Source organism: Aethina tumida, chromosome 3, assembly GCF_024364675.1.
Source record: "Aethina tumida isolate Nest 87 chromosome 3, icAetTumi1.1, whole genome shotgun sequence".
NCBI lineage: Eukaryota > Metazoa > Arthropoda > Insecta > Coleoptera > Nitidulidae > Aethina > Aethina tumida.
In genome coordinates, this window is record NC_065437.1 from 3,540,148 (window position 1) to 3,566,689 (window position 26,542).

The 26,542-nt window shown below is 29.3% G+C and overlaps 1 protein-coding gene across 1 annotated transcript in view; it reads left to right on the forward strand.

The window, feature by feature from the left end:
* Positions 1–26,542, forward strand: part of LOC109601936 (uncharacterized) — a 158,601-nt gene that overhangs the window by 76,481 nt on the left and 55,578 nt on the right. Inside the window, exon 2 of the mRNA XM_049965595.1 lies at positions 24,544–24,749. Coding sequence (XP_049821552.1) covers positions 24,544–24,749 — 206 coding nt within the window. The remainder of the gene's footprint in view (positions 1–24,543; positions 24,750–26,542) is intronic.

The following is a 26,542-nucleotide window of genomic DNA, read 5'->3' on the forward strand; positions in this document are numbered from 1 at the left end:
AGATAATGTTGGACCACACATTGCGACGCCTATTTTGTAGTGTTTCCAACATTCTGATATAAATTTGTTGCCACGATCAGCAAGATTTCCAGACTTATTACTGGTTGAACAAGTGTGGAACATCAATGGCAGAAGACTTCATATTTCCTCAAACATTGGCATCATGATTAAACATTCAAGTAATGAAGAGGACAACAGCGTTGCCATGATGACTGAAATGTCTTCGTCTTCAATGAAGAATGCATCCTTGTCTTGAGACTCTTCAAAATCCAGTTTTCCAACAAGATAATGTTGGACCACACATTGCGACGCCTATTTTGTAGTGTTTCCAACATTCTGATATAAATTTGTTGCCACGATCAGCACGATTTCCAGACTTATTACTGGTTGAACAAGTGTGGAACATCAATGGCAGAAGACTTCATATTTTCTCAAGCATTAGCCTCATGATCAAACATTCAAGTAATGAAGAAGACAACAGCGTTGCGATGATGACTGAAATGTCCTCATCTTCAATGAAGAATGCAACCTTGCTTTGAGACTCTTCAAAATCCAGTTTTCCAACAAGATAATGTTGGACCACACATTGCGACGCCTATTTTGTAGTGTTTCCATCATTCTGATATAAATTTGTTGCCACGATCAGCAAGATTTCCAGACTTATTACTGGTTGAACAAGTGTGGAACATCAATGGCAGAAGACTTCATATTTCCTCAAACATTGGCATCATGATCAAACATTCAAGTAATGAAGAGGACAACAGCGTTGCGATGATGACTGAAATGTCCTCGTCTTCAATGAAGAATGCAACCTTGCTTTGAGACTCTTCAAAATCCAGTTTTTCAACAAGATAATGTTGGACCACACATTGCGATGCTTATTTTGTAGTGTTTCCAACATTCTGATATAAATTTGTTGCCACGATTAGCACGATTTCCAGACTTATTACTGGTTGAACAACTGTGGAACATCAATGGCAGAAGACTTCATATTTCCTCAAACATTGGCATCATGATCAAATAATATTCAAGTAATGAAGAGGACAACAGCGTTGCGATGATGACTGAAATGTCCTCGTCTTCAATGAAGAATGCATCCTTGCTTTGAGGCTCTTCAAAATCCAGTTTTCCAACAAGATAATGTTGGACCACACATTGCGACGCCTATTTTGTAGTGTTTCCAACATTCTGATATAAATTTGTTGCCACGATCAACACGATTTCCGGACTTATTTCTGATTGAACAATTGTGGAACATCAATGGCAGAAGACTTCATATTTCCTCAAACATTGGCATCATGATCAAACATTCAAGTAATGAAGAGGACAACAGCGTTGCGATGATGACTGAAATGTCTTCGTCTTCAATGAAGAATGCATCCTTGCCTTAAGACTCTTCAAAGTCCAGTTTTTCAACAAGATAATGTTGGACCACACATTGCGACGCCTATTTTGTAGTGTTTCCAACATTCTGATATAAATTTGTTGCCACGATCAGCAAGATTTCCAGACTTATTACTGGTTGAACAAGTGTGGAACATCAATGGCAGACGGCTTCATATTTCCTCAAACATTGGCATCATGATCAAACATTCAAGTAATGAAGAGGACAACAGCGTTGCGATGATGACTGAAATGACCTCGTCTTCAATGAAGAATGCAACCTTGCTTTGAGACTCTTCAAAATCCAGTTTTTCAACAAGATAATGTTGGACCACACATTGCGACGCCTATTTTGTAGTGTTTCCAACATTCTGATATAAATTTGTTGCCACGATCAGCACGATTTCCAGACTTATTACTGGTTGAACAAGTGTGGAACATCAATGGCAGAAGGCTTCATATTTCCTCAAACATTGGCATCATGATTAAACATTCAAGTAATGAAGAGGACAACAGCGTTGCGATGATGACTGAAATGTCCTCGTCTTCAATGAAGAATGCATCCTTGCCTCGAGACTCTTCAAAATCCAGTTTTCCAACAAGATAATGTTGGACCACACATTGCGACGCCTATTTTGTAGTGTCTCCAAAATTCTGATATAAATTTGTTGCCACGATCAGCACGATTTCCAGACTTATTTCTGGTTGAACAAGTATGGAACATCAATGGCAGAAGGCTTCATATTTCCTCAAACATTGGCATCATGATCAAACATTCAAGTAATGAAGAGGACAACAGCGTTGCGATGATGACTGAAATGACCTCGTCTTCAATGAAGAATGCATCCTTGCCTCGAGACTCTTCAAAATCCAGTTTTCCAACAAGATAATGTTGGACCACACATTGCGACGCCTATTTTGTAGTGTCTCCAAAATTCTAATATAAATTTGTTGCCACGATTAGCACGATTTCCAGACTTATTACTGGTTGAACAACTGTGGAACATCAATGGCAGAAGACTTCATATTTCCTCAAACATTGGCATCATGATCAAATAATATTCAAGTAATGAAGAGGACAACAGCGTTGCGATGATGACTGAAATGTCCTCGTCTTCAATGAAGAATGCATCCTTGCTTTGAGGCTCTTCAAAATCCAGTTTTCCAACAAGATAATGTTGGACCTCACATTGCGATGCCTATTTTGTAGTGTTTCCAACATTTTGATATAAATTTGTTGCCATGGTCAGCACTATTTCCAGACATAGTACTGGTTGAACAAGTGTGAAACATCAATGGCACAAGACTTCGAAATTCAGCAGTATAAATGGCATAGGAAGGCGAGTCAATGAGTGTCTTGATCGTCAACCTAAAGTATTAACCAAAAATGAAGTCATTATTAACAGGGCTCTCCATCAAACATGATCCATGTTACTACTTCCACTAATGAGCAAAGGAAGAACTTACTTTTTATAGTGGACATGAAAAAATTAAGACACACTCAGGCAACGACTGCATTAATAAAAACTATATGTACAAAATTGCAAAGTACTAAAGTTTGAAACATTTTCGTTTCAGCCAGATTTATTACTTGTAAAGTACATTATACAGATGGTCTTTATTACATGGCCGGCCAGCATGGCGAAGTGCAGTTGAAGTTGTGATGGCCGTCGAAATTATGCGAGTTTTCAACAATAAATCTGATGGATACAGTTTGCAACTTCCCAACTTTCCGTCCTACCAGACAATTTACAAATTAAAAGTATCTTTTTCGCAAAACTAAAAAGGGCGTGCCACGAAAAAACTGGACCGTTAATAAAGTTCCGACGAAAGTTTCGTACCGTGAAAAACTTTGCATTAACACTATAAAATGGAAGGGAACTGTTTATGTTGCACGGGTAAGATTTGCAGTTTAAATTGATGTGATAAGTTTCAGTAAAGAATATAAGCTTGTTTACAAGTTTTGGGGACACTCAAATTAAATTTTTTAATATTGTATTCCTTCGGGATCATGATGTGACTAATCTGGGAGACGTCACATCCTCTTGGCATGGAAATTATTATTCCACTATTAATTTCAAGCTATTTACATAAACTTAATTATGTAACAAAAACGAATTTGCTTCAGACGAATCTAATGTGCTCCATGCACAGCCAACACCCGAACATATGGCACGTAACAGGTGTACTGTATAAATATGTGAATGTAGGAAATTCTTGATTTCTTCGCTCCAAGTTAAACTGTAACAACATTAGCGGGTGTGGGTGGCAAAGTTGGGTTGTTATTTTAGAAATGATTCGTTTTATTTGGTGTGCAAACTGCAGCCAACTACACTTCAAACTTTCACATTTAAAATGAAGCTACACAAAATAATAAAAAGTTTCGGTCCGATTGGTTTAGTTAGGTTGTTTTAAAATAGGGAAGCTAGAAAATGTAATATCGTTTCGACTAATGCCCTTCATGTTTGTTGTGTTGTAAAAACTGAAAAACACTAAGCTGTTTTGTAAATAGAGTCGTTTGCTTTTTTAATGTGAGCACGAATGAAAGCATGAATTAATGAATAATTTGTTTACTTTTTACAATATATTAAAATTAACTGTTCTCTCAACCACGTATTAGTTGACAGCTTCAAAAACACAACTTTAAATTTATTTATTGCTTCACAACTTACGTTTTCTTTTTTCATTCATATATTAGTTGACAGCTGCAATATATTTTCCAACTGTAATTAACAGTGGATTCTTCTAATTCTTCATAATTATTTATTTGTAATCATTTTTATTAAATTAAATTTTGAGAAGTGCATAAAAATATTTTTTTTCTTTCAATAATTTATTATTTGACAGCTGCAAGTATTTCTTAAATATTAAATTATGAATATTTATACCAAAAGTATATTATTAAATTAATTTATTACATCAATTTTATAAAGTATATTAAAGCTAATTTTTCTTTCTCTTCATCATTTATAGGTGGACAGCCTCCAATATTTATTTTAATTATAATTAATAGTAGTTTCTTTTTAAATATTCATTTATGAATAATTTTAGCAAAAGCACACCTTCAAATTTATTTATCAAATAAAATATTATAAAGTATATAAAAGTTATTTTGTGTCTTTCAATCATCTCTTAGTTGACATCTGTAAATAGTTTTTTAATTATAATAAACAGAGTTTCTAATAATTATTCTTAAATATACATTTATGAATATTTTCACCAAAAAGACACCTTCAAATTTGTTTCTTAAATCAAATTTTATGAATTATATAATGATTATTTTTCTTTTTTATTTCAATTATCTATTTGTTGACAGCCACTAATATTTAATTCAGTTATAATTAATTGTAGTTTCTAGTAATTATTCTTAAAAATTCATTTATGAATTATATATAAATAATTTTTTTTCTTTCAATCATCTATTTGTTGATATCCCCAAATGTTTATTACAATTATGATTAACAGTAATTTCTTGTAATTCTTCTTAAATATTCATTTATGAATAATTTTACCAAAAGCATACTTTTAAATTTGTTTATTAAATCAAATTTTATAAATTATTTCAAAATTAATTTGGTTTCCTTCAATTATCTTTTAGTTGACATCTGCAAATAGTTTTTTCAATTATAATTAACAGTAGTTTCTAGTAATTAATCTTAAATATTCATTTATGAATATTTTTACCAAAAGCAGACCTTTAAATTTATTTTATTTTATTTATATTATTTTAAATTTTATGAATTATATAATTTTTTTTTTTGCTTTTAATCATCTATTTTTGATAGCGTCAAATATTTATTTGAATTTTAATTATAAGAATAATAATTATAATTATTACAAATTATTTCTTGTAATTCTTCTTAAATATTCATTTGTGAATATTTTTACCAAAAGTGCACCTTTAAATTCGTTTATTACATCAAATTTTATGAAATATATAAAAATTGTTGTTTTTTCTTTTAATTATCTATTAGTTGACAGCTGCAAGTATTTTTTTTTTTTCAAATTTTAATTAACAGTATTTTTTTGTAATTCTTTGATATTCATTTATAAATATGTAACAGCTGTAAATTTATTTATTATTATAAAGTATATAAAAATAAATTTCTCTCCTTCAATTATCTACTGATTGACAGCTGCAAATATTTATATCAACTGAAATTAACAATAATTTCTTGTAATTCTTCTTAAAAGATGAATATTTTCACTAAAATCACAACTTTAATTTTTTTACATCAAATAATATTTTTTTTTCTTGCAATCACCTATTTGTTAATAGCTGCAAGTACTTATTTCAGTTATATTTAATAGTAGTTCTTGTAATTCTTCTTACATATACATTATTGAATATTTTTACCAAAACAGACTTTATATTTATTTATTACATATATATATATATATATATATATATATATATATATATATATATATATATATATATATATATATATATAGATATATTTTTTCTTTCAGTTATCTATTAGTTGATAGCTGCAAAGTATTTTTCAATTATAATTGCCAAAATGTATATTTGAAGAAATATATTTGCAACGTAAATATATAATAAATAAATAAATAATAAATGTCAACTTAAACTCTGATTTTGCAAACAAATTTACATTTATGGTTTTGTAAAGTATATTTATAAAAAAGGAGTTTTTAGCTTCTTAACTCATACATGGTTAAAAAACATTAATTTAAATTTATCATTAATAAAATCTGATGTTAACAATATTCTATAAAATACTATATTTAAAAATATACAGTTGCAGCTGTTAATATAAAATCAGAATATACAAACAAATTTGTATTTATGGTTTTGGACAGTTTATTTATAGATTAGGATGAAATTAGGATAAGAGACTGCAGTTAATTCAAAACTAAAAATAAATTTGAAGCTGTTTATTTATTTATACTTGGATTAAGAATAAATAATTTTATCACATTTGATAAAATCTCATATACAAACAAATATATAATTTTGCTTTTGATAAAAATAATAAAAAACTAATTTTGATGTATTTGATGAATTTAAGTAACGAATTTATATTTATGCCTTTGGAAAGTAAATTTATAATTTGTGTAAATAGTTGCAATCGCAAACATAAGTTTGAAGCTGTTAAGTTATACGAAATTTAACTCTTGACAGATCATAAAATTAAATAAAATTTTGTTTATTTCTCAGTATATAAATTTATTTTTGTTAGTTACACATACAATTTAGCCAAAATTACAATTTTTTGTTGTTTATTTACTTTTATCCACTCCAATAACAATTTCATCCTCATTTTAATTCTTATTAAATTCACTATTCTGTTGGCAATTTAGTAAGGCACTGTCGTAAAATTGATATTATTCCTTAGTTTCGTGCAATAATAAACAATTATAACGGTTGAGGGAGTCTAACGAATCAATTTTGACATGAAAAGTGTATTTTTCAATTTACCTTTTTTTTTAATTTTCTTTTCAAATTGTTGCTTTATGTAGATTGCTTGGATTGAATTTCATTCTTTGTCGTTCAATTTCCTTTGCAATTAAGTAAACGTTTTTATAAGGCGGGACCGTCTGTCGTTTTTATCTTTCGGAGTTTTAAATTAGGAAATTGTCGAAACACGACATGCCCATTTGCTTTGCTTAATATTTAGTTTATATCCAAATCTTTTTTAACCAGTGTTGATAATGTTTTCACTCCGGCTCAAGCCGGATTTAATCGCTGTAAGTCTAATTTAGAAAATGGATGCCATACACTGATTATACAACAACATGAAACAATATATCTGCCCACTCAACTGGAATATCATTAAATACCAGAAATGCACTCACTTCTCTTGCCAATGCTGCGTTATTAATGATGGTTGGAGATGGAAGCCTTCCCTATGCATATGACATGTAATTTGTACGCATCGAACCATTCTTAATTATAATTAATATCACTGGCAACAACCCCCGAAAAAAGCTTTTGACGTGCACATGCCCGAGGTGTATTAAAACGAAACCACTTGTCGCAGCCATTTATTATCCAACCACCTCGTCCCCGTACCAATTAGTCAAAAAAGCAACCGTAAGAAATGTTATGTTTACAAAAGTCGAATTTCCCCAAATGTAAGTGCCATCATTCAGTTGCCGCACTTGAATTTAGCCAACGGCTAATTTATTTTCTTCTATTTGTCACCGCTCGGTTGCCAAGAAAGTTCAACTTATGAATGACTTCTCGCAGCACCAGATGTGCATCTATTAATATTGTCGCTCGGGTCTCTCTATGCAGAAGCATGAATGGGGGAATATGGATGGACGTGTCAGAAATAGCATACCTAATTCATAAAACTGTTAGAACGTGCTAATGATATTGGAAATTCTGTACATGTGCCAATGTAATCTAATTTAAAGTTCTGTGGTGGTGAGGCCCATAAATGGGGATTTCAGAAAAATGACAAGAAAGCATAGTTGTTTATAATTGCATACATACATTTGAAGCTATCAACTAGCCTATGGTTCAGAAAAGTTAATGCTAATATGTATCATAATGAAAATTATAGATTCTCAATTTACTTTTCGAAATATATCAAAATTAATTGTTCCAATCACCAATATCTTGACAGCTGCAGTGTTTCAATAATAATTAACAGCAGTTTCTTGTGTTTCTTCTTATGAATATGAAATATATTAAAATTTGTTTGTTTTTTAACCACATCTGAGTTAACAGCTTCAATCTTATGATTTAATTGCACATTAGCTACAGTATCTTCTCATGTTTTACTTCCTAAAGTGTAAATTTACTTTTCAAAAGCAGAAATTTAAATTTATTTGTGCTTTTATGAAATGTATCAAAATTTATTGTTCTTTAAATCACCTCTTAATTGACAGCTGCAAAGGTAATTTTCAATAATAAGTGACCAGTTTCTTGTAATTCTTCCTTAATATCAATTAATAAATATATTAAAATTATTTTTTAATCATGTATAAATTAACAGCTTATAAGTATAAAAAATTATAATTATAAGTAATATCCTGTAATTCTTCTTAAATATTCATTTGTGAATATTTTTATCAAAAGTACACCTTTAAATTTGTTTATTACATCAAATTGTATGAAGTATATAAAAATTATTTTGTTTTTTAATTATCTATTAGTTGATAGCTGCAAGTATATTTTTTTTCAATTATAATTAACAACATTTTCTTGTAATTCTTCCATATTCATTTATAAATATTTTTACTATAAGCACAGCTATAAATTTATTTATTACAAATTTTAGGAAGTATATTATATATATATATAATATATATATATATTATATTTTTTTTGTAATTCTTCCTAAATATTCATTAATATATATATATATATATATATATATATATATATATATATATATATATATTAAAATTATTATTGAACCATGTATAAATGAACAGCTTCAATTGTTACAATTCAAATTGACTGCAATATCTTCTCATGTTTTACTCACTAATGTCTAAATTTACTTATTTTATGTGCTATTACGAAATATATCAAAATTAATTGTTCTTTCAATCACCTGTTACTTGACAGCTGCATAATTTGCTATAATAATTAACTGCAGTTTCTTTATTCTTTTTAAATATCAATTTATGAATATGAAATATATTAAAATTAATTTGTTATATGTGCTATTACGAAATATATCAAAATTATTTTTTTCTTTTCATCACCAATTTCTTGACACTTTCAATAATAATTAAGATCAGTATCTTGTGATACTTATTAACTATACAAATATCTTAGATTTAATTTGTTTTTTTTACCACGTAAAAATTAACAGCTTCAAACTTCATCATTACAATTCAAATTAACTACAGTATATTCTCATGTTTTGTTCATGTTTATTTTCTAATGCTATTATGAAATACATCAATATTAATTGTTCCAACCACCAATTAATTGACAGCTACAAGAATAATTTACGATAATAATTAACAGCAGTTTCTTGGTGTTCTTAAATATTCATTTATTAATATGAAATACATTAAAATTTATTTGTTTTTTAACCACAGCTTCAAACTTATGCTTACAATTCAAATTAACTGCTGTATCTTCTCATATTTTATTTTCAAATGTATAAATTTACTTTTCAAAAGCAAAAATTTTAAATTTATTTGATAAATATGATATTAAAAGATATATCAAGATTATTTGTATATTCAACCACCAATTCCTTGACTGCTGCAAGAATAATTTTCGATAATAATTAACAGTAGTTTCTTAAATATTCATTTATTAATAAGAAATACATTAAAATTAACTTGTTTTTTAACCACTTGTATGTTAACAGCTTCAAACTTATGTTTAAAATTCAAATTAACTACAGTATCTTCTCATGACTTACTTCCTAATGTCAAAATTTACTTTTCAACAGCAAAAATTTTAATTTATTTATTATATTTGCTATTACAAAATTTATCTAAATAAATTTTTATTTCAATCACCAATTACTTGACAGCTGCAAGAATAATTTTCGATATTAATTAACAGCAGTTACTTATGGTTCTTCTTAAATATTCATTTATTAACATGAAATACGTTAAAATTAATTTGTATTTTGACCACGTATAAATTAACAGCTTCTAACTTATGCTTACAATTCAAATTAATTACAGTATCTCCTCACATTTTACTTCCTAATGTATAAATTTACTTTTCAAAAACAAAAATTTAAATTTATTTCTTATATGTGTATCAAAATTAATTGTTCTTTCAATTACCAATTACTTGACAGCTGCAAAAATAATTTTTTAATAATAATTTCTCGTGATTCTTCTTATGAATATGAAATATATTAAAATATTTATATGTAACCAACAATAATAATTTAATACAATAATAAATTTACATTTAGAGTCATTTTCTGTATCTACTAATTTTATTTAGTTTTATTGTCCATGGAAAGTTGAATTGCAATACTTCACAAATATGGTGATTTATTAAACTTTTCAATTTATAATAAATCACACTGGAACACAACTTTTACTTTGTAATTAAATAACACGATCCAATTGAAATTATTGTGAAACACGCGAAACAACATTTAAATTAACGACGTACAAATTTATTCATTTAGATATTACCGTTTGTTCTGTCGCCGTTATAACACAAAATTATTAACTTTTATTGCTACACGTTATCAGTATCTATCCATTCTATGAAACTAATTAAAAGTCAATACTATAAAACTACATGAGCCGTACATGAAAACAAACAATTTTAATGTTCGTTCAGATATTTGTACTTCAAATGATATGTAAATAGCTTCATTTCATTCATTGAGTCAGGTTATGATTGATAACATTAATTATTTTTAATTTAATGAAGGTCATTGAAAAAAATGCAAACTTAACTCTGTTTATTAACTGGTCTATTTAATTTACATAATCAATAGAGAGAAAATAGATTTTCCAACTCAATTTCAAATTACAACGAGCGAATGTTTTTGCCAATGCAAATCACTGAATTTTCCTATTAATTCGCCGGATTATGGCACCGAAATTTCTTAATTTTCTTCAATTAATTTCCGACTCGGCAATATATGCACAAACGCTCGAAATTTGGTCGTAAGCTGTTAATTAGTTTGCCAACAATCACTCCTTAGCATTTAAATTGGGTTTTCCAAATTGAAATAAAAGATGAACATACCAGCATTTTCATTACGATGGTAATGCCATTTTAATTATTTTGTTAGGAACTACAAACTTTCCTGCTCGCGAATTTAATGCCATTAGGGGATTTTGCCAACTTATATTTTTATTAAAATTTTCAACTTTATTGATTGTATTTAAAATTTCAATATCAAAGTTTAATGGTTAGAAAGTCTACTTTAAACTATCAGATTATTGACAGTTAATTTATACTTCGGGCATATTTTAATAGTTTAATCTAGTTTAATAGTTTACTAACTTTCGTTATACTATAAGAATTTAATATTATTAATATAGAGAACTTTATACTTTGTTATGTTTACTTATAATATATTCCATGACATAGAAAATTTGATAGAACACTTAAATCAGATTTCATTGATTATCAGTGTACAGTAAAAAATGTCAAAATGTTTGGATTATATATAAAAGTGTTCAAGTATTAAAAATCCTTCGTCTTTCTATAGTTTTGGAACTTATTTGACTTTCTATGTCTTCCTGAAACCTGAAAATTGTGGTTAGAAAACTCTTCGACAAACAACCTTCAACTTTCAACAACCTGTTAAGGATGGTACCATTCCAAGTTAAGGTCAAAGTGATGTTGGAATTTGAAGGGAAGTACAAGATAGGGACGGTAAGAAAAATGTCTGAAAGATTGACAAATTGTTCAAGGAGTAAGAAGCCTTCGATCGTCTGTAAATTACTCCTTGGACGACTGATCATGAAGACATCACTTGGAGTTAAAGTTCTGATCCGACTGTTTTGACACTCGTTTCTATTTCGATGTTTTCCTGAAACCTGAAAAGCGTAGTACAAAAGTTTTTCGACAAACAATCTTCAACAACCTTTTAAAAATGGTACCAATGAATACTGTGATATACATATTTACTTCATTTTAACATACCTCATTCCATTCCACCTCTCCTTCACACTGAAAGTCCGTTGTAGTCTATTGAGGAAGGGATGAAAATCGAAGTTTCCTGCTCATGAAGTCCCATAAATGTTCAATGAGTAATAAATCCGAAGATCTTGATGACCAAGACAACACATTTACATTTTAATGTTGGAAACAATTAAATTAACCATCATAATATGAGGTCGGATATTAATCTGTTGGAAAATTGTGTTTTGAAGGGTTCAAAGTAAGTCATTCCTTTCCACCACATACCACTTCAACGTAAGTGCAAGATGATGTTGGAATTTGAAGGGAAGTACTAGCTGGGGAGGACAAGAAAAATGTCTGAAAAGATTGGATTGTATGACAAACTGTTCAAGGAGCATGAAACCTTCGACCGTCTGTGAGTTACTCCTTGGACGACTGATCATGAAGACATCACTAGGAGTTAAAGTTCTGATCCGACTGTTTTGACACTCGTTTCTATCTCGATGTTTTCCTGAAACCTGAAAAGCGTAGTACAAAAGTTTTTCGACAAACAATCTTCAACAACCTTTTAAAAATGGTACCACTGAATACTGTGATGTACATATTTACTTCATTTTAACATACCTCATTCCATTCCACCTCTACTTCACAACTGAAAGTCCGTTGTAGTCTTTTGAGGAAGGGATGAAAATCGAAGTTTCCTGCTCATGAAGTCACATAAATGTTCAATCAGTAATAAATCCGAAGATCCTGATGACCAGGACAACACATTTACATTGAAATGTTGAAAACAATTAAATTAACCATCATAATATGAGGTCGGATATTAATCAGTTGGAAAAGTGGGTTTTGAAGGGTTCAAAGTAAGTCATTCCTTTCCACCACATACCACTCCAACTTAAGATCAAGATGATGTTCTAATTTGAAAGGAAGTACAAGCTGGGGACGACAAAAAATGTCTGACAGATTAGATTGTATGACAAACTGTTCAAAGAGCATGAAACCTTCGACCGTCTGTAAGTTACTCCTTGGACGACTGATCATGAAGACGTCACTAGGAGTTTAATTTCTGATCCGACAGTTTTGACACTCCTTTCTATCTCGATGTTTTCCTGAAACCTGAAAAACGTGGTACAAAAGTTTTTCGACAAACAATCTTCAACAACTTTTTAAAAATGGTACCACTGAATACTGTGATGTACATATTTACTTCATTTTAACATACCTCATTCCATTCCACCTCTACTTCACACTGAAAGTCCGTTGTAGTCTATTGAGGAAGGGATGAAAATCGAAGTTTCCTGCTCATGAAGTCACATAAATGTTCAATCAGTAATAAATCCGAAGATCTTGATGACCAAGACAACACATTTACATTGAAATGTTGGAAACAATTAAATTAACCATCATAATATGAGGACGGATATAAATCTGTTGGAAAATTGTGTTTTGAAGGGTTCAAAGTAAGTCATTCCTTTCCACCACATACCACTTCAACGTAAGTGCAAGATGATGTTGGAATTTGAAGGGAAGTACTAGCTGGGGAGGACAAGAAAAATGTCTGAAAAGATTGGATTGTATGACAAACTGTTCAAGGAGCATGAAACCTTCGACCGTCTGTGAGTTACTCCTTGGACGACTGATCATGAAGACATCACTAGGAGTTAAAGTTCTGATCCGACTGTTTTGACACTCGTTTCTATCTCGATGTTTTCCTGAAACCTGAAAAGCGTAGTACAAAAGTTTTTCGACAAACAATCTTCAACAACCTTTTAAAAATGGTACCACTGAATACTGTGATGTACATATTTACTTCATTTTAACATACCTCATTCCATTCCACCTCTACTTCACAACTGAAAGTCCGTTGTAGTCTTTTGAGGAAGGGATGAAAATCGAAGTTTCCTGCTCCTGAAGTCACATAAATGTTCAATCAGTAAGAAATCCGAAGATCTTGATAACCAGGACAACACATTTACATTGAAATGTTGGAAACAATTAAATTAACCATCATAATATGAGGTCGGATATTAATCTGTTGGAAAATTGTGTTTTGAAGGGTTCAAAGTAAGTCATTCCTTTCCACCACATACCACTTCAACGTAAGTGCAAGATGATGTTGGAATTTGAAGGGAAGTACTAGCTGGGGAGGACAAGAAAAATGTCTGAAAAGATTGGATTGTAAGACAAATAGTTCAAGAAGTAAGAAGCCTTCGACCATCTGTAAATTACTCATTGGACGACTGATCACAAAGAGATCTCTTGGGGCTAAAGTTCTGACACGACATTCTCTCTCAACGTCTTTCTGAAAGTTGAAAATCACTAATAAATCAGAAGATTCTGATGACCAGGACAATACATTTACTTGAAAGTAATCAGCATAATACGAGGTTGGACATTAATCTGTTGGTAAATTGGGCTTTGAAGGGTTCAGAGAAAGTTATTCCATTCCACCACTTACCACTCCAAGTTTTGACCAAGATGATGTTTCTATTTGATTGACTGAAGATTGGATTATATGGTAAAGTGTTCTACAAGAAACAAGCTTTTGTCCTTCTGTAGATTACTTATTGTCAGTTCAACGACAGATCTCGAAGAAATTTCTGAGATCTGAGGGAGCAGTTTTGATATTTATTTGTCCTTCGACGTCTTCCTGAAACTTGTCTTAACAATATTACTAATTAGACTCTCTGTTTAAAAAAATATATCAAGTTGCACTAATATAAAGAGAAATGAAAGCTTCAAGCCTCTAATATAAAAAAGATATTGAACAGTTTCAGCCACTCAAATTTTTCAAGATGTAAAATATCTTAACACCTGTCATGTTGCGCAGAAATAAAAATAGTATTTTCCTAAAAATACAAACATAAAAATATGAAAATAATAATCCGCACCGGCCCCCAGCCAAATATGTGTAGCCATGTCCGTTGTATCGCGTCCCACGCGTTCCAGAGATAATAATCCACAACGAAAGTGGCACCAGAAATGAACACCAGTATCTGGACGGTACGGATGATTGATGCCGAGCGGTAACATACGGACACACGTGCTAAATTCAACTTTAGTTGGGTCTTCATTAAATACTAAATGTTTTTATTTGGTCAGCTAGAAAACGGACATGCAACATCCGGTCCCATTTCACGGCGAGCGGTCCCGGCAACATCTGCTCCAGACGAATGTTGGCGAGTGTTTTTGTGGACGCGGAATCGTTTCAGATTAATTTTTTCGCCGGACGTATTTGGATTTTTAATAAAAAAACACTTGTAAGCTGAGCCAAAATGATTTTCTGTTAACCAAGATAAAAGGAAAAAAGGTTAAAAAGATCGAATAATAAATTTCGGGCTTAGCAAATAGAAAATTGTTTCAGTAAACCATTTTATTATTTTTAATTGCGACGGATTAAACTCGGAAAGAGTTGATTCATGGTTTCGGGACAGGGGGAAAGTATAACTCTCGAGCACACAATAGACGGTTGAATTTCTGTAAGCAACGGATGCGATAGTATAGGTTTGTTTGTGCATTCTCCTTTGGAGGTTTATTATACCCATACACAAATATTGGTTTATATTACATTCGGAAATGTGCCTTTTTTCAATCTACGAAATATATTATGCCGAACAGTGAGATGAACTCAAAAAATATCGCCGGATAAAAATGTAACTCCGGCGTCTTGATTGTTTATTCGATTTTTATGATTGATATTCTTGCAAGACTTCCCCGGGTAAATGTTACATTCCGAATTATATGTGCTTGGAATATCAGAAAACTGAGTAAATATTTTAGATACATATATTTTTGGGGTGCAGGAAATAGAATAATATAGTACCAATGAAATTTCCTAGATTTATCTCTCAATGGAAGAGAAAATAAATAAAATATAAATAATAAAATAACAATAAATTAAAGGAAAATATGTAGATCATATACATTCAGAGAAACCATTTGAATATTATTTCCAGGTTTCAGATAGACGTCGAGAGACAAACGAGTGTCAAAATTACCACATTAGCTCCAGAGGGTCTCTTCCTGATTAATTGACCATTTACCAATGAGTGATTTACGGAAGACCTCCTAGTACTTGAATACTTTCAATTCAGTCCTCTTGGTCGTCCCTAGCTTATATTTCCCTTCAAATTACGAAATTATCTTGGTTATAGTGTTGGTTGGAGTGTTAAGAATGTGGTAAAATAGAATGACCTGATGAATCTTTGAGCAGACTAATGTACGACCTTCAATCATTATGTTAATTTTGAAATATTTCTAATATTCCAATATAGTTAGAGCCATTTGTCAGATTTTTTGACTTAATACCGATTGAACACTTAACATATGGGACACCATGAAGAAACTTCAATAGACTTCGATGAACTAGTTTTTGGTATGATTTTAATAATTTTATTTTTAATTATATTTTATTAGACATATTCTTTTTATCTAAAAATTTCTAATTAATTATATTTATATTTTCTGAAAAATATTCTTTTTGTCTAAAAATATCTAAATCTTCAGCTCCAAGTTGAAATATGTACAAGTCTTATGGGTATAACATTTTATTATGTTAATCTATATTTTTAGAGAAATACTCTTTTTGTCTCCTATCAATTTTGTAGATATTAAAAATTTAAAGAATCATTTAAATAGTTGAAAAGGTTAAGCCCCACACTAATATCAAGATGATAAGGACTTAGACCTCCATTCCTGCAAATTTATAAATCTTCATCACCATCTATTAGTTTAGTTTTCAAATAAAATGTAGTTTTAGTTATAATTTTAACTATTTTATATTTATATATTTTGAGAAATACTCTTTTTATCTAAAAATAGCTAAATCTCCATCTTCACCTACTGGTTCAGTTTAACATATATACGAGTTTGTTATGATTATAATATGTTTATGCTTATATATAAATTTAGAGAAATATTCTTTTTGTCTTCTTGAAACTTACGAGAGATAAAAATTTAAAGAAATATTTAAGTGGTTGAAAAGGTTAAGCCTCACACTGATGTGAAGATGATAAAATCTTGCACCTCCATTCCTGCAACTATCTAAATCGCCAACTCCATCTATTAGTCTAATATTTAATTAATTACAAATTTTAATTATGATTTTAACAAATTTTGTATTAATGTTTTTTGAGAAATATCATTTTTGTCTAAAAATATCTAAATCTCTATCTTAATCTACAGGTTCAACTTAACATATATAGGAGTTTGTTATGATTATAATATTTTTATGATTATTTATAAATTTAGAGAAATATTCTTTTTGTCTCTTTGTAACACACGAAAGATAAAAAATTTAAAGAAATATTTAAGTGGTTGAAAAGGTTAAGCCTCACACTGATGTGAAGATAATAAAAAGTTGGACCATCATTCCTGCAACTATCTAAATCACCAGCTCCATCTAATAGTTTAGTATTTAATTAATTACTAGTTTGAATTATGATTTTAACAAATTTTATATTAATATCTTTTGAGAAATATTATTTTGTCTAAAAATATCTAAATCTCTACCTAAATCTACTGGTTCAATTTAACATTTATACGAGTTTGTTATGATTATAATATGTTTATGCTTATATATAAATTTAGAGAAATATTCTTTTTGTCTTCTTGAAACTTACGATAGATAAAAATTTAAATAAATATTCAAGTGGTTGAAAAGGTTAAGCCTTACACTGATGTGAAGGTAATAAAAAGTTGGACCTCCATTCCTGCAACTATCTAAATCACCAACTCCATCTAATAATTTAGTATTTAATTAATTACTAGTTTCAATTATGATTTTAACAAATTTTATATTAATATCTTTTGAGAAATATTATTTTGTCTAAAAATATCTAGATCTCTATCTAAATCTACTGGTTCAATATAACATTTATACGAGTTTGTTATAATTATAATATGTTTATGCTTATATATAAATTTAGAGAAATATTCTTTTTGTCTTCTTGAAACTTACGAGAGATAAAAATTTAAAGAAATATTTAAGTGGTTGAAAAGGTTAAGCCTCACACTGATGTGAAGATAATAAAAAGTTGGACCTCCATTCCTGCAACTATCTAAATCACCAGTTCCATCTAATTGTTTAGTATTTAATTAATTACTAGTTTCAATTATGATTTTAACAAATTTTATATTCATGTTTTTTTGAGAAATATCATTTTTGTCTAAAAATATCTAAATCTCTATCTTAATCTACAGGTTCAACTTAACATATATACGAGTTTGTTATGATTATAATATGTTTATGCTTATATATAAATTTAGAGAAATATTCTTTTTGTCTTCTTGAAACTTACGAGAGATAAAAATTTAAAGAAATATTTAAGTGGTTGAAAAGGTTAAGCCTCACACTGATGTGAAGATAATAAAAAGTTGGACCTCCATTCCTGCAACTATCTAAATCAACAGCTCCATCTAATAGTTTAGTATTTAATTAATTACTAGTTTCAATTATGATTTTAACAAATTTTATATTAATATCTTTTGAGAAAAATTATTCTGTTTAAAAATATCTAAATCTCTATCTAAATCTACTGGTTCAATTTAATACTTATACGAGTTTGTTATGATTATAATATGTTTATGCTTATATATAAATTTAGAGAAATATTATTCTTTTTGTCTTCTTGAAACTTACGATAGATAAAAATTTAAAGAAATATTTAAGTGGTTGAAAAGGTTAAGCCTCACACTGATGTGAAGATAATAAAAAGTTGGACCTCCATTCCTGCAACTATCTAAATCACCAGCTCCATCTAATAGTTTAGTATTTAATTAATTACTAGTTTCAATTATGATTTTAAAAAAATTTTATATTCATGTTTTTTGAGAAATAACATTTTTGTCTAAAAATATCTAAATCTCTATCTTAATCTACAGGTTCAACTTAACATATATACGAGTTTGTTATGATTATAATATTTTTATGATTATTTATAAATTTAGAGAAATATCCTTTTTGTCTTTTAGTAACTTACGAGAGATAAAAAATTTAATGAAATATTTTTATAATTGTTTATATTTTTAGACAAATTTTATCTCTATGTAACTTGACAGGTTTCAAAATATTTAAAGAAAGATTTAAATGGTTGAAACTATGAAACTGATACGGAGATGATAAGGATTTAGATCTTAATTCCTGCAAACATCTATATCTCCACCTCCATTTACTAGTTTAGAAATATATTTAAAAAATAGTAAATAAATATTTACATAGTATTATTAAAAAACCAAAGTAAATGTTATGATAAACTCCCCTTAAAAGTAAGAAACTGCAACTCACTAATACAAGTATAATTCAAGTTTTTAAATCTCTCAGAAGATGATATTCCGTGATAATCCCACTTTGTTTTCAACTGTAACCCCAAAAGTTTAAAATAAGTCACATACAAAGTTCTGAAAAGTTTTTCGTCGCCTCCATTCAGAATAAGTGTGTATATAAGTTTATTAATGGGAACAAAAACTCTTTTGTCACAAATCTTATTAAAAACTCCCTCGAGGCTTTTCGTTTAATTGAATTTGAATGTAAATTAAGATAGACGAATGTTGAAAATTTCGGGATATTTAAACGCCTCATTGTTTTGCAATAGCATTAAGTGGAAAATGCACACGTTCGTGGAATTTATAGTACATGTATATAAATGCAACCAACACATTTGAAATGTTAATTTAATTTGATGTTGAAATCCTTTCACGAGTATTTACTTAAAATTTCTTACGCAGCTTTGAAGTTCAAATTTATAATAATATTATGAGGATAACATGGTATTGAATACATGGAAACGAGAAGAAAACAATATATGGGTATTAAATAATGGTTGGATGTAGAACGTCGTACTGGGAATGAGTTAACCACCGCGGCTTCGCATCTTGTAACAGAATTATTAACAATCTCAGGCTCTGCGAGGTCTTTGTCTACTTAACCGCCCGGAATACCGGCGTGCATATAAAATACGAAACGGCTCACTGTTTCGGCATTTTCGTGTACAATTTCCCTTTAAATTTTGACTTTCATAAATGCGTAACAGTGCGTGTGGAAATTATCAACCCCATTTGTGTAATAGCTGTTGCCTGAGTCGTTCCAAAACCTGTTAGAGCCGTCATGCGTGAGATAAACCTTGAAGGCTCCCTAAGAAGCTCAAATCGTCCAACTTCCCCGGCTGCCAAGTCTACGAAACTATTTAACTTACGGAATACGCAGTCTTTGCCGACATACCTATGCATCTGGAGCTAATTAAGCCCCTCAACAATGTAAACTTTGCAAATTAGGGACTGCGATCGAATATTTCGACACGTCAAGCGTAGCGCAAATTAGCACAATATAGCTGCTACTCGGTTTTACTGTTATAGCCAGCTTATTTAACTAGTTTATAATAATATATTATGTTTTAATTAATATAGTATTAAATTAAATTTAAGGATAAATGTGTAAATATAATTTATTCAACTATTAGTTACATAATATTACATTTTCGTTAAATATAAATTAAAAGTATAAAACTTGTATTGTATTTTTCAATATATTTATTTATTGGTTTTTTAATAATTTAATAATTATTCCTTTAAATATTTCAACACGTCTCAACTGGAGACGAAACAAAAGAAATATTATTCTGAAAATATAAACATAAATTAAATTTTTCAAAAAATATTAATATCATAATTAAAACTACTAATTAATTAAATACTAACCTAGTAGATGGAGCTGGTGATTTATATTGTTGCAGGAATAGAAATCTAAGTTTTTATCATCTTCACATCAGTGTGATTCTTAATCTTTCCAACCATTTAAATATATTTTAATTTCTCGTAAGTTTCAAAGACACAAAAAATAAATATATAAATATACATAATAATATTATAATCATAACAAACTCCTATATAAGTTAAATTGAACCAGTAGATGCAGATAGAGATTTAGATACTTTTTTTAGACAAAAATAATATTTCTCAAAACATATTAATATAAAATTTGTTAAAATCATAATTGAAACTAGTAATTAATTAAATATTAAACTAGTTGGTGAAGCTGGTGACTTAGAAGTTGCAGGAATGGAGGTTTTTAGCATTTTCACATCAGTGTGTGGCTTAACCTTTTCAACCATTTAAATATTTCTTCAAATTTTTTATCTCTCGAAGGTTTCAAGAAGACAAAAAGAATATTTCTACAAATATATAAATAAACAAATGTATTACGATTATAACAAACTCGTTTTACTTTTAAATTGATTCAGTAGATGAAGATGGGAATTTAGATCTTTTTAGATAAAAATAAATTTCTGAAAAATATGAATATAAAATTTATCAAAATCATAATTGAAACTAGTAAGTAATTAAATACTAAACTTGTAGATGGAGCTGGTGGTTTAGATAGTTGAAGGAATGGAGGTCTAAGTTTTTGTCAGCTTCACATCAGTGTGAGGCTCAAACTTTTCGACCATTTAAATATTTTTTTAAATATTTTATCTATCGTAACTTTGAAGAAGAAAAAAAGAATATTTCTATAAATATATAAATAATCATAAAATTTTAAAAATTATAACAAACTCGTATAAATGTTAATTTGAACCAGTAGATAAAGATAAATATTTTTAGACAAAAATAATATTTCTCAAAACATATTAATATAAAATTTGTTAAAATCATAATTAAAACTAGTAATTAATTAAATGTTAAACTAGTTGGTGAAGCTGGTGACTTAGATAGTTGCAGGAATGGAGGTTTTTATCATTTTCACATCAGTGTGTGGCTTAACCTTTTCAACCATTTAAATATTTCTTCAAATTTTTTATCTCTCGAAAGTTTCAAGAAGACAAAAAGAATATTTCTACAAATGTATAAATAAACAAAAGTATTATAATTATAAAAAACTCGTTTTACTTTTAAATTGAACCAGTAGATGAAAATGGAGATTTAGATCTTTTTAGACAAAAATAATATTTCTGAAAAATATGAATATAAAATTTGTTAAAATCACATTTAAAACTAGTAAGTAATTAAATACTAAACTTGTAGATGGAGCTGGTGGTTTAGATAGTTGAAGGAATGGAGGTCTAAGTTTTTATCAGCTTCACTTTATCAGTGTGAGGCTCAAACTTTTCCACGATTTAAATATTTCTTCAAATTTTTATCTCTCGTAAGTTTCAAAGTAACAAAAAAGAATATTTCTACAAATATATAAATAAACATAAAAATATTATAATCATAACCAATTTGTATATATTTTAAATTGAACCAGTAGATGAAGATTTAAATATTTTTAAACAAGAATATTTCTCAAAAAATAATATAAAATTGTTAAAATCATAATTAAAACTAGCAATTAATTAAATATTAAACTAGTAGATGAAGGTGGGGATTTAGTTGTTTGCAGGACTGGGAGTCTAAGACCTTATCATCTACACATAAATGCAAGGTTTATATGTAGATGATAATTAAACAACTGCTCTCTGATTTATCTCTAAAGTTGAAGCATAAACGTGTAATTGTAACTATTATAATTCTGAATTAATTATGATGTTTGCAGTACAGTTACTGTTAAGTTTATGTTAATTATACTCGTCTTACACGTGAACATTTACCAATTTAAGGTATAAAAGTAGTTAATAGATATTAAAGGTTAAACAAACATTTGCGGACTTTTTGTTATTGTAGTCCCGAAAACCTCAATTTCATTGTCAAATATTATAGTTTGGTGTACAAATAAAACTCTAAAAATTGAGCAACAACTCACTGATTTATCTCCTTAAAAATTTATCGATGGCAAATTGGGAGCTCCAGAACAAAATTTCTGTTTGCACAAGTCCACTAATTACTCGTCAATAAAGTTTTGGAAACCCAAAGTTTCTATATCCGACAATTTAACGAGGGTAAAACGCGTCGGGCAATTAAAAATGTGCGGTCTGTAGCAACTTCCTTATTTGTTGAGCGTGTTCAACATTGTGTAATAGACTAAAACCCCGACCTGGAATAAGACAGCTGTCTAGTCCCGTTTTGGGATTGGGCGATGTGTTTGCGGTTGTAAAACTCACGGAATTATTCGACGGACTCCTCTATCTAACTGTACGCCAGCCCTGAATGGGCCACCGTTAACCTGCTGCTGCTCATAATAATCCTTTTGAGGATTAGCCCTTGTTACTGTTTTATGCATGGGCTTTTTATTTTATTTCCTGTTTACACGCAAACCCTTCAGGATCTGGACTACTTGAACGTGAAATTTTTGTCACCTACAGATAAAAATAAATATTTATGTTAAAATGGAGTTAATTCAGCAGGATATTTTATACTAGGTTAAATATAAAATGATTTTTCATACAATATTTTATCGTGGAACATAAATAAATATGTGCTCACTCAATTATAAAATATTTAATATTTATTTAGCATCCAAAATAGATAATAATTCGTAAAACATTTTACGTCGGTGAAAGCTGTAAAGCTTCAGTCGGCGTAAGAAAATTTAATTGAACCAAACTCAATGTATTTGAAGAGACCACTGAAATTTAATTTCCGCCCCACGTAAAAATAATATTACCGGCAATCCTATTAATGTCCGTGACATGTGAGCGGGATTTAAAATAATAATGCCGGATCCTGCTGCGACCCAATCCAACTTCCCGGCCTCAACGCTAATCGAAACTAAAACGACAATACACATCGGGAACGGGACCGTAAACTACTTGAGAAAGTGATCTAAGAAATCATCCGCGGCAGATGAAACGCGGGGGGGTACGAAGAAAAAGCTATCAAAGAATTCTTTGGCCGTACCAACTTGCGATTAGTTTCGGCCATAAAGCTCTTCACGAAAAATATGTAGTTGGGAACTTTTTATTTTTATAACCGATGCCATTTTATCGACACTTCTCGACTGGGGATTATATTTTTCCGGCCTTCCTATTGTTAAGCCGGACTTTTATTTGAAATTATGCCTTGCTTTGTATTGAATATTCCGGGTGGTAGTCGGGGAATTGCAGCTATTAACTGGACTAGTAATTTTAATGTTTCCACGTCGACAGTTTTATATTTAATTTAGAAAATCAGGGGGGTGTAACTAAATAGTACGATTCAATTTCCTGAAACACATTAAAATCATTTTACACATGGCACAAAACCTGCTCCGGAGCAACCCCATCAGCAGGATTAAAACAAAATTCGTTCAACTCCGGAAGACACAAGACGGAAAAGAAAGGATTTATTATTAAATCACCTCTGACATCTGCGGTGAGGGTAAGCAGCCCGATTAGTAATTTTCCTTTAAGATATGCCACCGAAGCCTAAGCTTTCCTGCGACGACTAATTACCGTTAGGAAGGAACAATTTCTAAACGCTTGCTCACTATCCCACATTACGGGTGGATAATGTCGGTATATCCGACCTGGGAATACACTCAACTGCAGCCCATTAAGGCCGTCTCAAACGTTTACTGCCGCCGAATCGTATGCGTTTGCAGTCATTATTACTTAATTCCTGCAACATTTACTACCCTCCTTACGGTTACTGACACGTAATTTGATTGGACTGGAATTTTTCCTGTGGCAATAAATCCATAAGGAAATCCTTCAGCTTCCCACGACAACGTTTCTTAAAAGCCCATTTGCTTTCAGGTGTGTCGGCTCTGAGGGACGTGGCGGTTATGATACCGGCGGCTGCGAAAATTATGGACACCGTTACGCTGCAGTGCAAATACGACCTGGAAGGCGAACTGCTCTACACGGTGAAATGGTACAAGGGCCAGAAAGAGTTTTTCAGATATATCCCCAAGGAGATGCCTAGTACACAAGTGTTTCCCCTTCCGGGCATTGATGTTGATGTAAGTATTTTTTTTTTTTTTGTTTTTATATGGGTCGCAGGATTTTTCTGGCGATGGCGTGAATTAAATTTTAAATTTATACGGTACGTAACGGATATTGTTCGTGGGATTGTTGTATTAAATCTTGACGTATAAACCTGGATTGAGCGTTTAGATTTATGTGGATGTTTTAAAATTTAACGGGCTTGTTTCGTTTAACAAAAATAAACTTTTATATGTACATATATAAATTAAAAAAAAATATGTTCAATATAATGCGAAGTCCATTTTTATGCAGGTCATAAGATTTTAATAGTTTTTCCATCTATGTGGACTTTATATTTATAAACTTATTTCTAAAAGATTCTTTAGATTAAAATTTAAATACCATTTAAAGAAAAAGAAGTTATGGTTAAAATTCTTGAAATAAGTATATAGTATATTTTCATAATTAAATAACTGAGTAATTAATGATAATACTATCGTAATAAAATATGGATGTGCTCTAAATAAGTGAATGCATACATAAATTAACAATAGAAAAAGAAGAGTCTTATATTAACAGAAATGCTGAATAATAAGCTGAAATTCTTGAAATAAGTTAGTAATTTCAATTTATTTTCCTAATTATGTATATTTTTGAAACTATGCGACATTGTAAGAAAGTATGATGTGTTGAATGAATTTTGAAATCTTTTAAAAAGATAGATGCATAAATTAAGTAATGTTAAAATGAAGAAATAGTGGATGATCAGCTGACATTTTTTAAATAAATTAGTAATTTTAAAATGTTCCTAATTATTTAAGAACATTTTTGAAAAGAGGTTTATCATTAAAATTATTAATATCATCCAAGAAAGTAGATACATAAATTAAGAAAATATAAGTTGAAAAAATGATGGATAATGTGTTGAGAATCTTGAAATGTTCAGTAACTTCAATTTATTTTTCTAATTAATTATATATAATTTATGAAAGACGTTTATCATTATAAATATCAATATCTTCTAAGAGAGTTGATGAATAATTAAAGTAAAATTAAAAAAAAATGGCGATTGGTGAGCTGAAATTTTTTAAATAAGTTAATAATTTTCAGAATTTCCTAATTATTTAAGTATATTTTTGAAAAGGTGTTTATCATTAAAAATATTAATATCTTCCAAAAAAGTGGATACATAAATTAAGGAAATATAAACTGCAAAAATGGATGATGATGTGTTGAGAATCTTGTAATATTTATTAACTTCAATTTATTTTTCTAATTAATTATGTATTATTCGGGAAAGAGGTTTATCACTACAAATATCAATATCTTCTAAGAAAGTTGATGCATAATTTAAGTATAATTAAAAATAAATGGGGAATGGTGAGCTGAAATTTTTTAAATAAGTTAATAATTTTAAGAATTTCCTAATTATTTAAGTATATTTTTGAAAAGGTGTTTATCATTAAAAATATTAATATCTTCCAAAAAAGTGGATACATAATTTAAGAAAATATAAATTGAAAAAATGGTGTAAAATGTGTTGGGAATCTTGAAATATTCAGTAACTTCAATTTATTTTTCTAATTAATTATATATTATTTGGGAAAGAGGTTCATCACTATAAATATCAATATCTTCTAAAAAAGTTGATGCATAATTTAAGTAAATTTAAAAAGAAATGGTGAATGGTGTGCTGAAATTTTTTAAATAAGTTAATAATTTTAAGAATTTCCAAATTATTTAAGTATATTTTTGAAAAGGTGTATATCATTAAAAATATTAATATCTTCCAAAAAAGTGGATACATAATTTAAGAAAATATGAATTG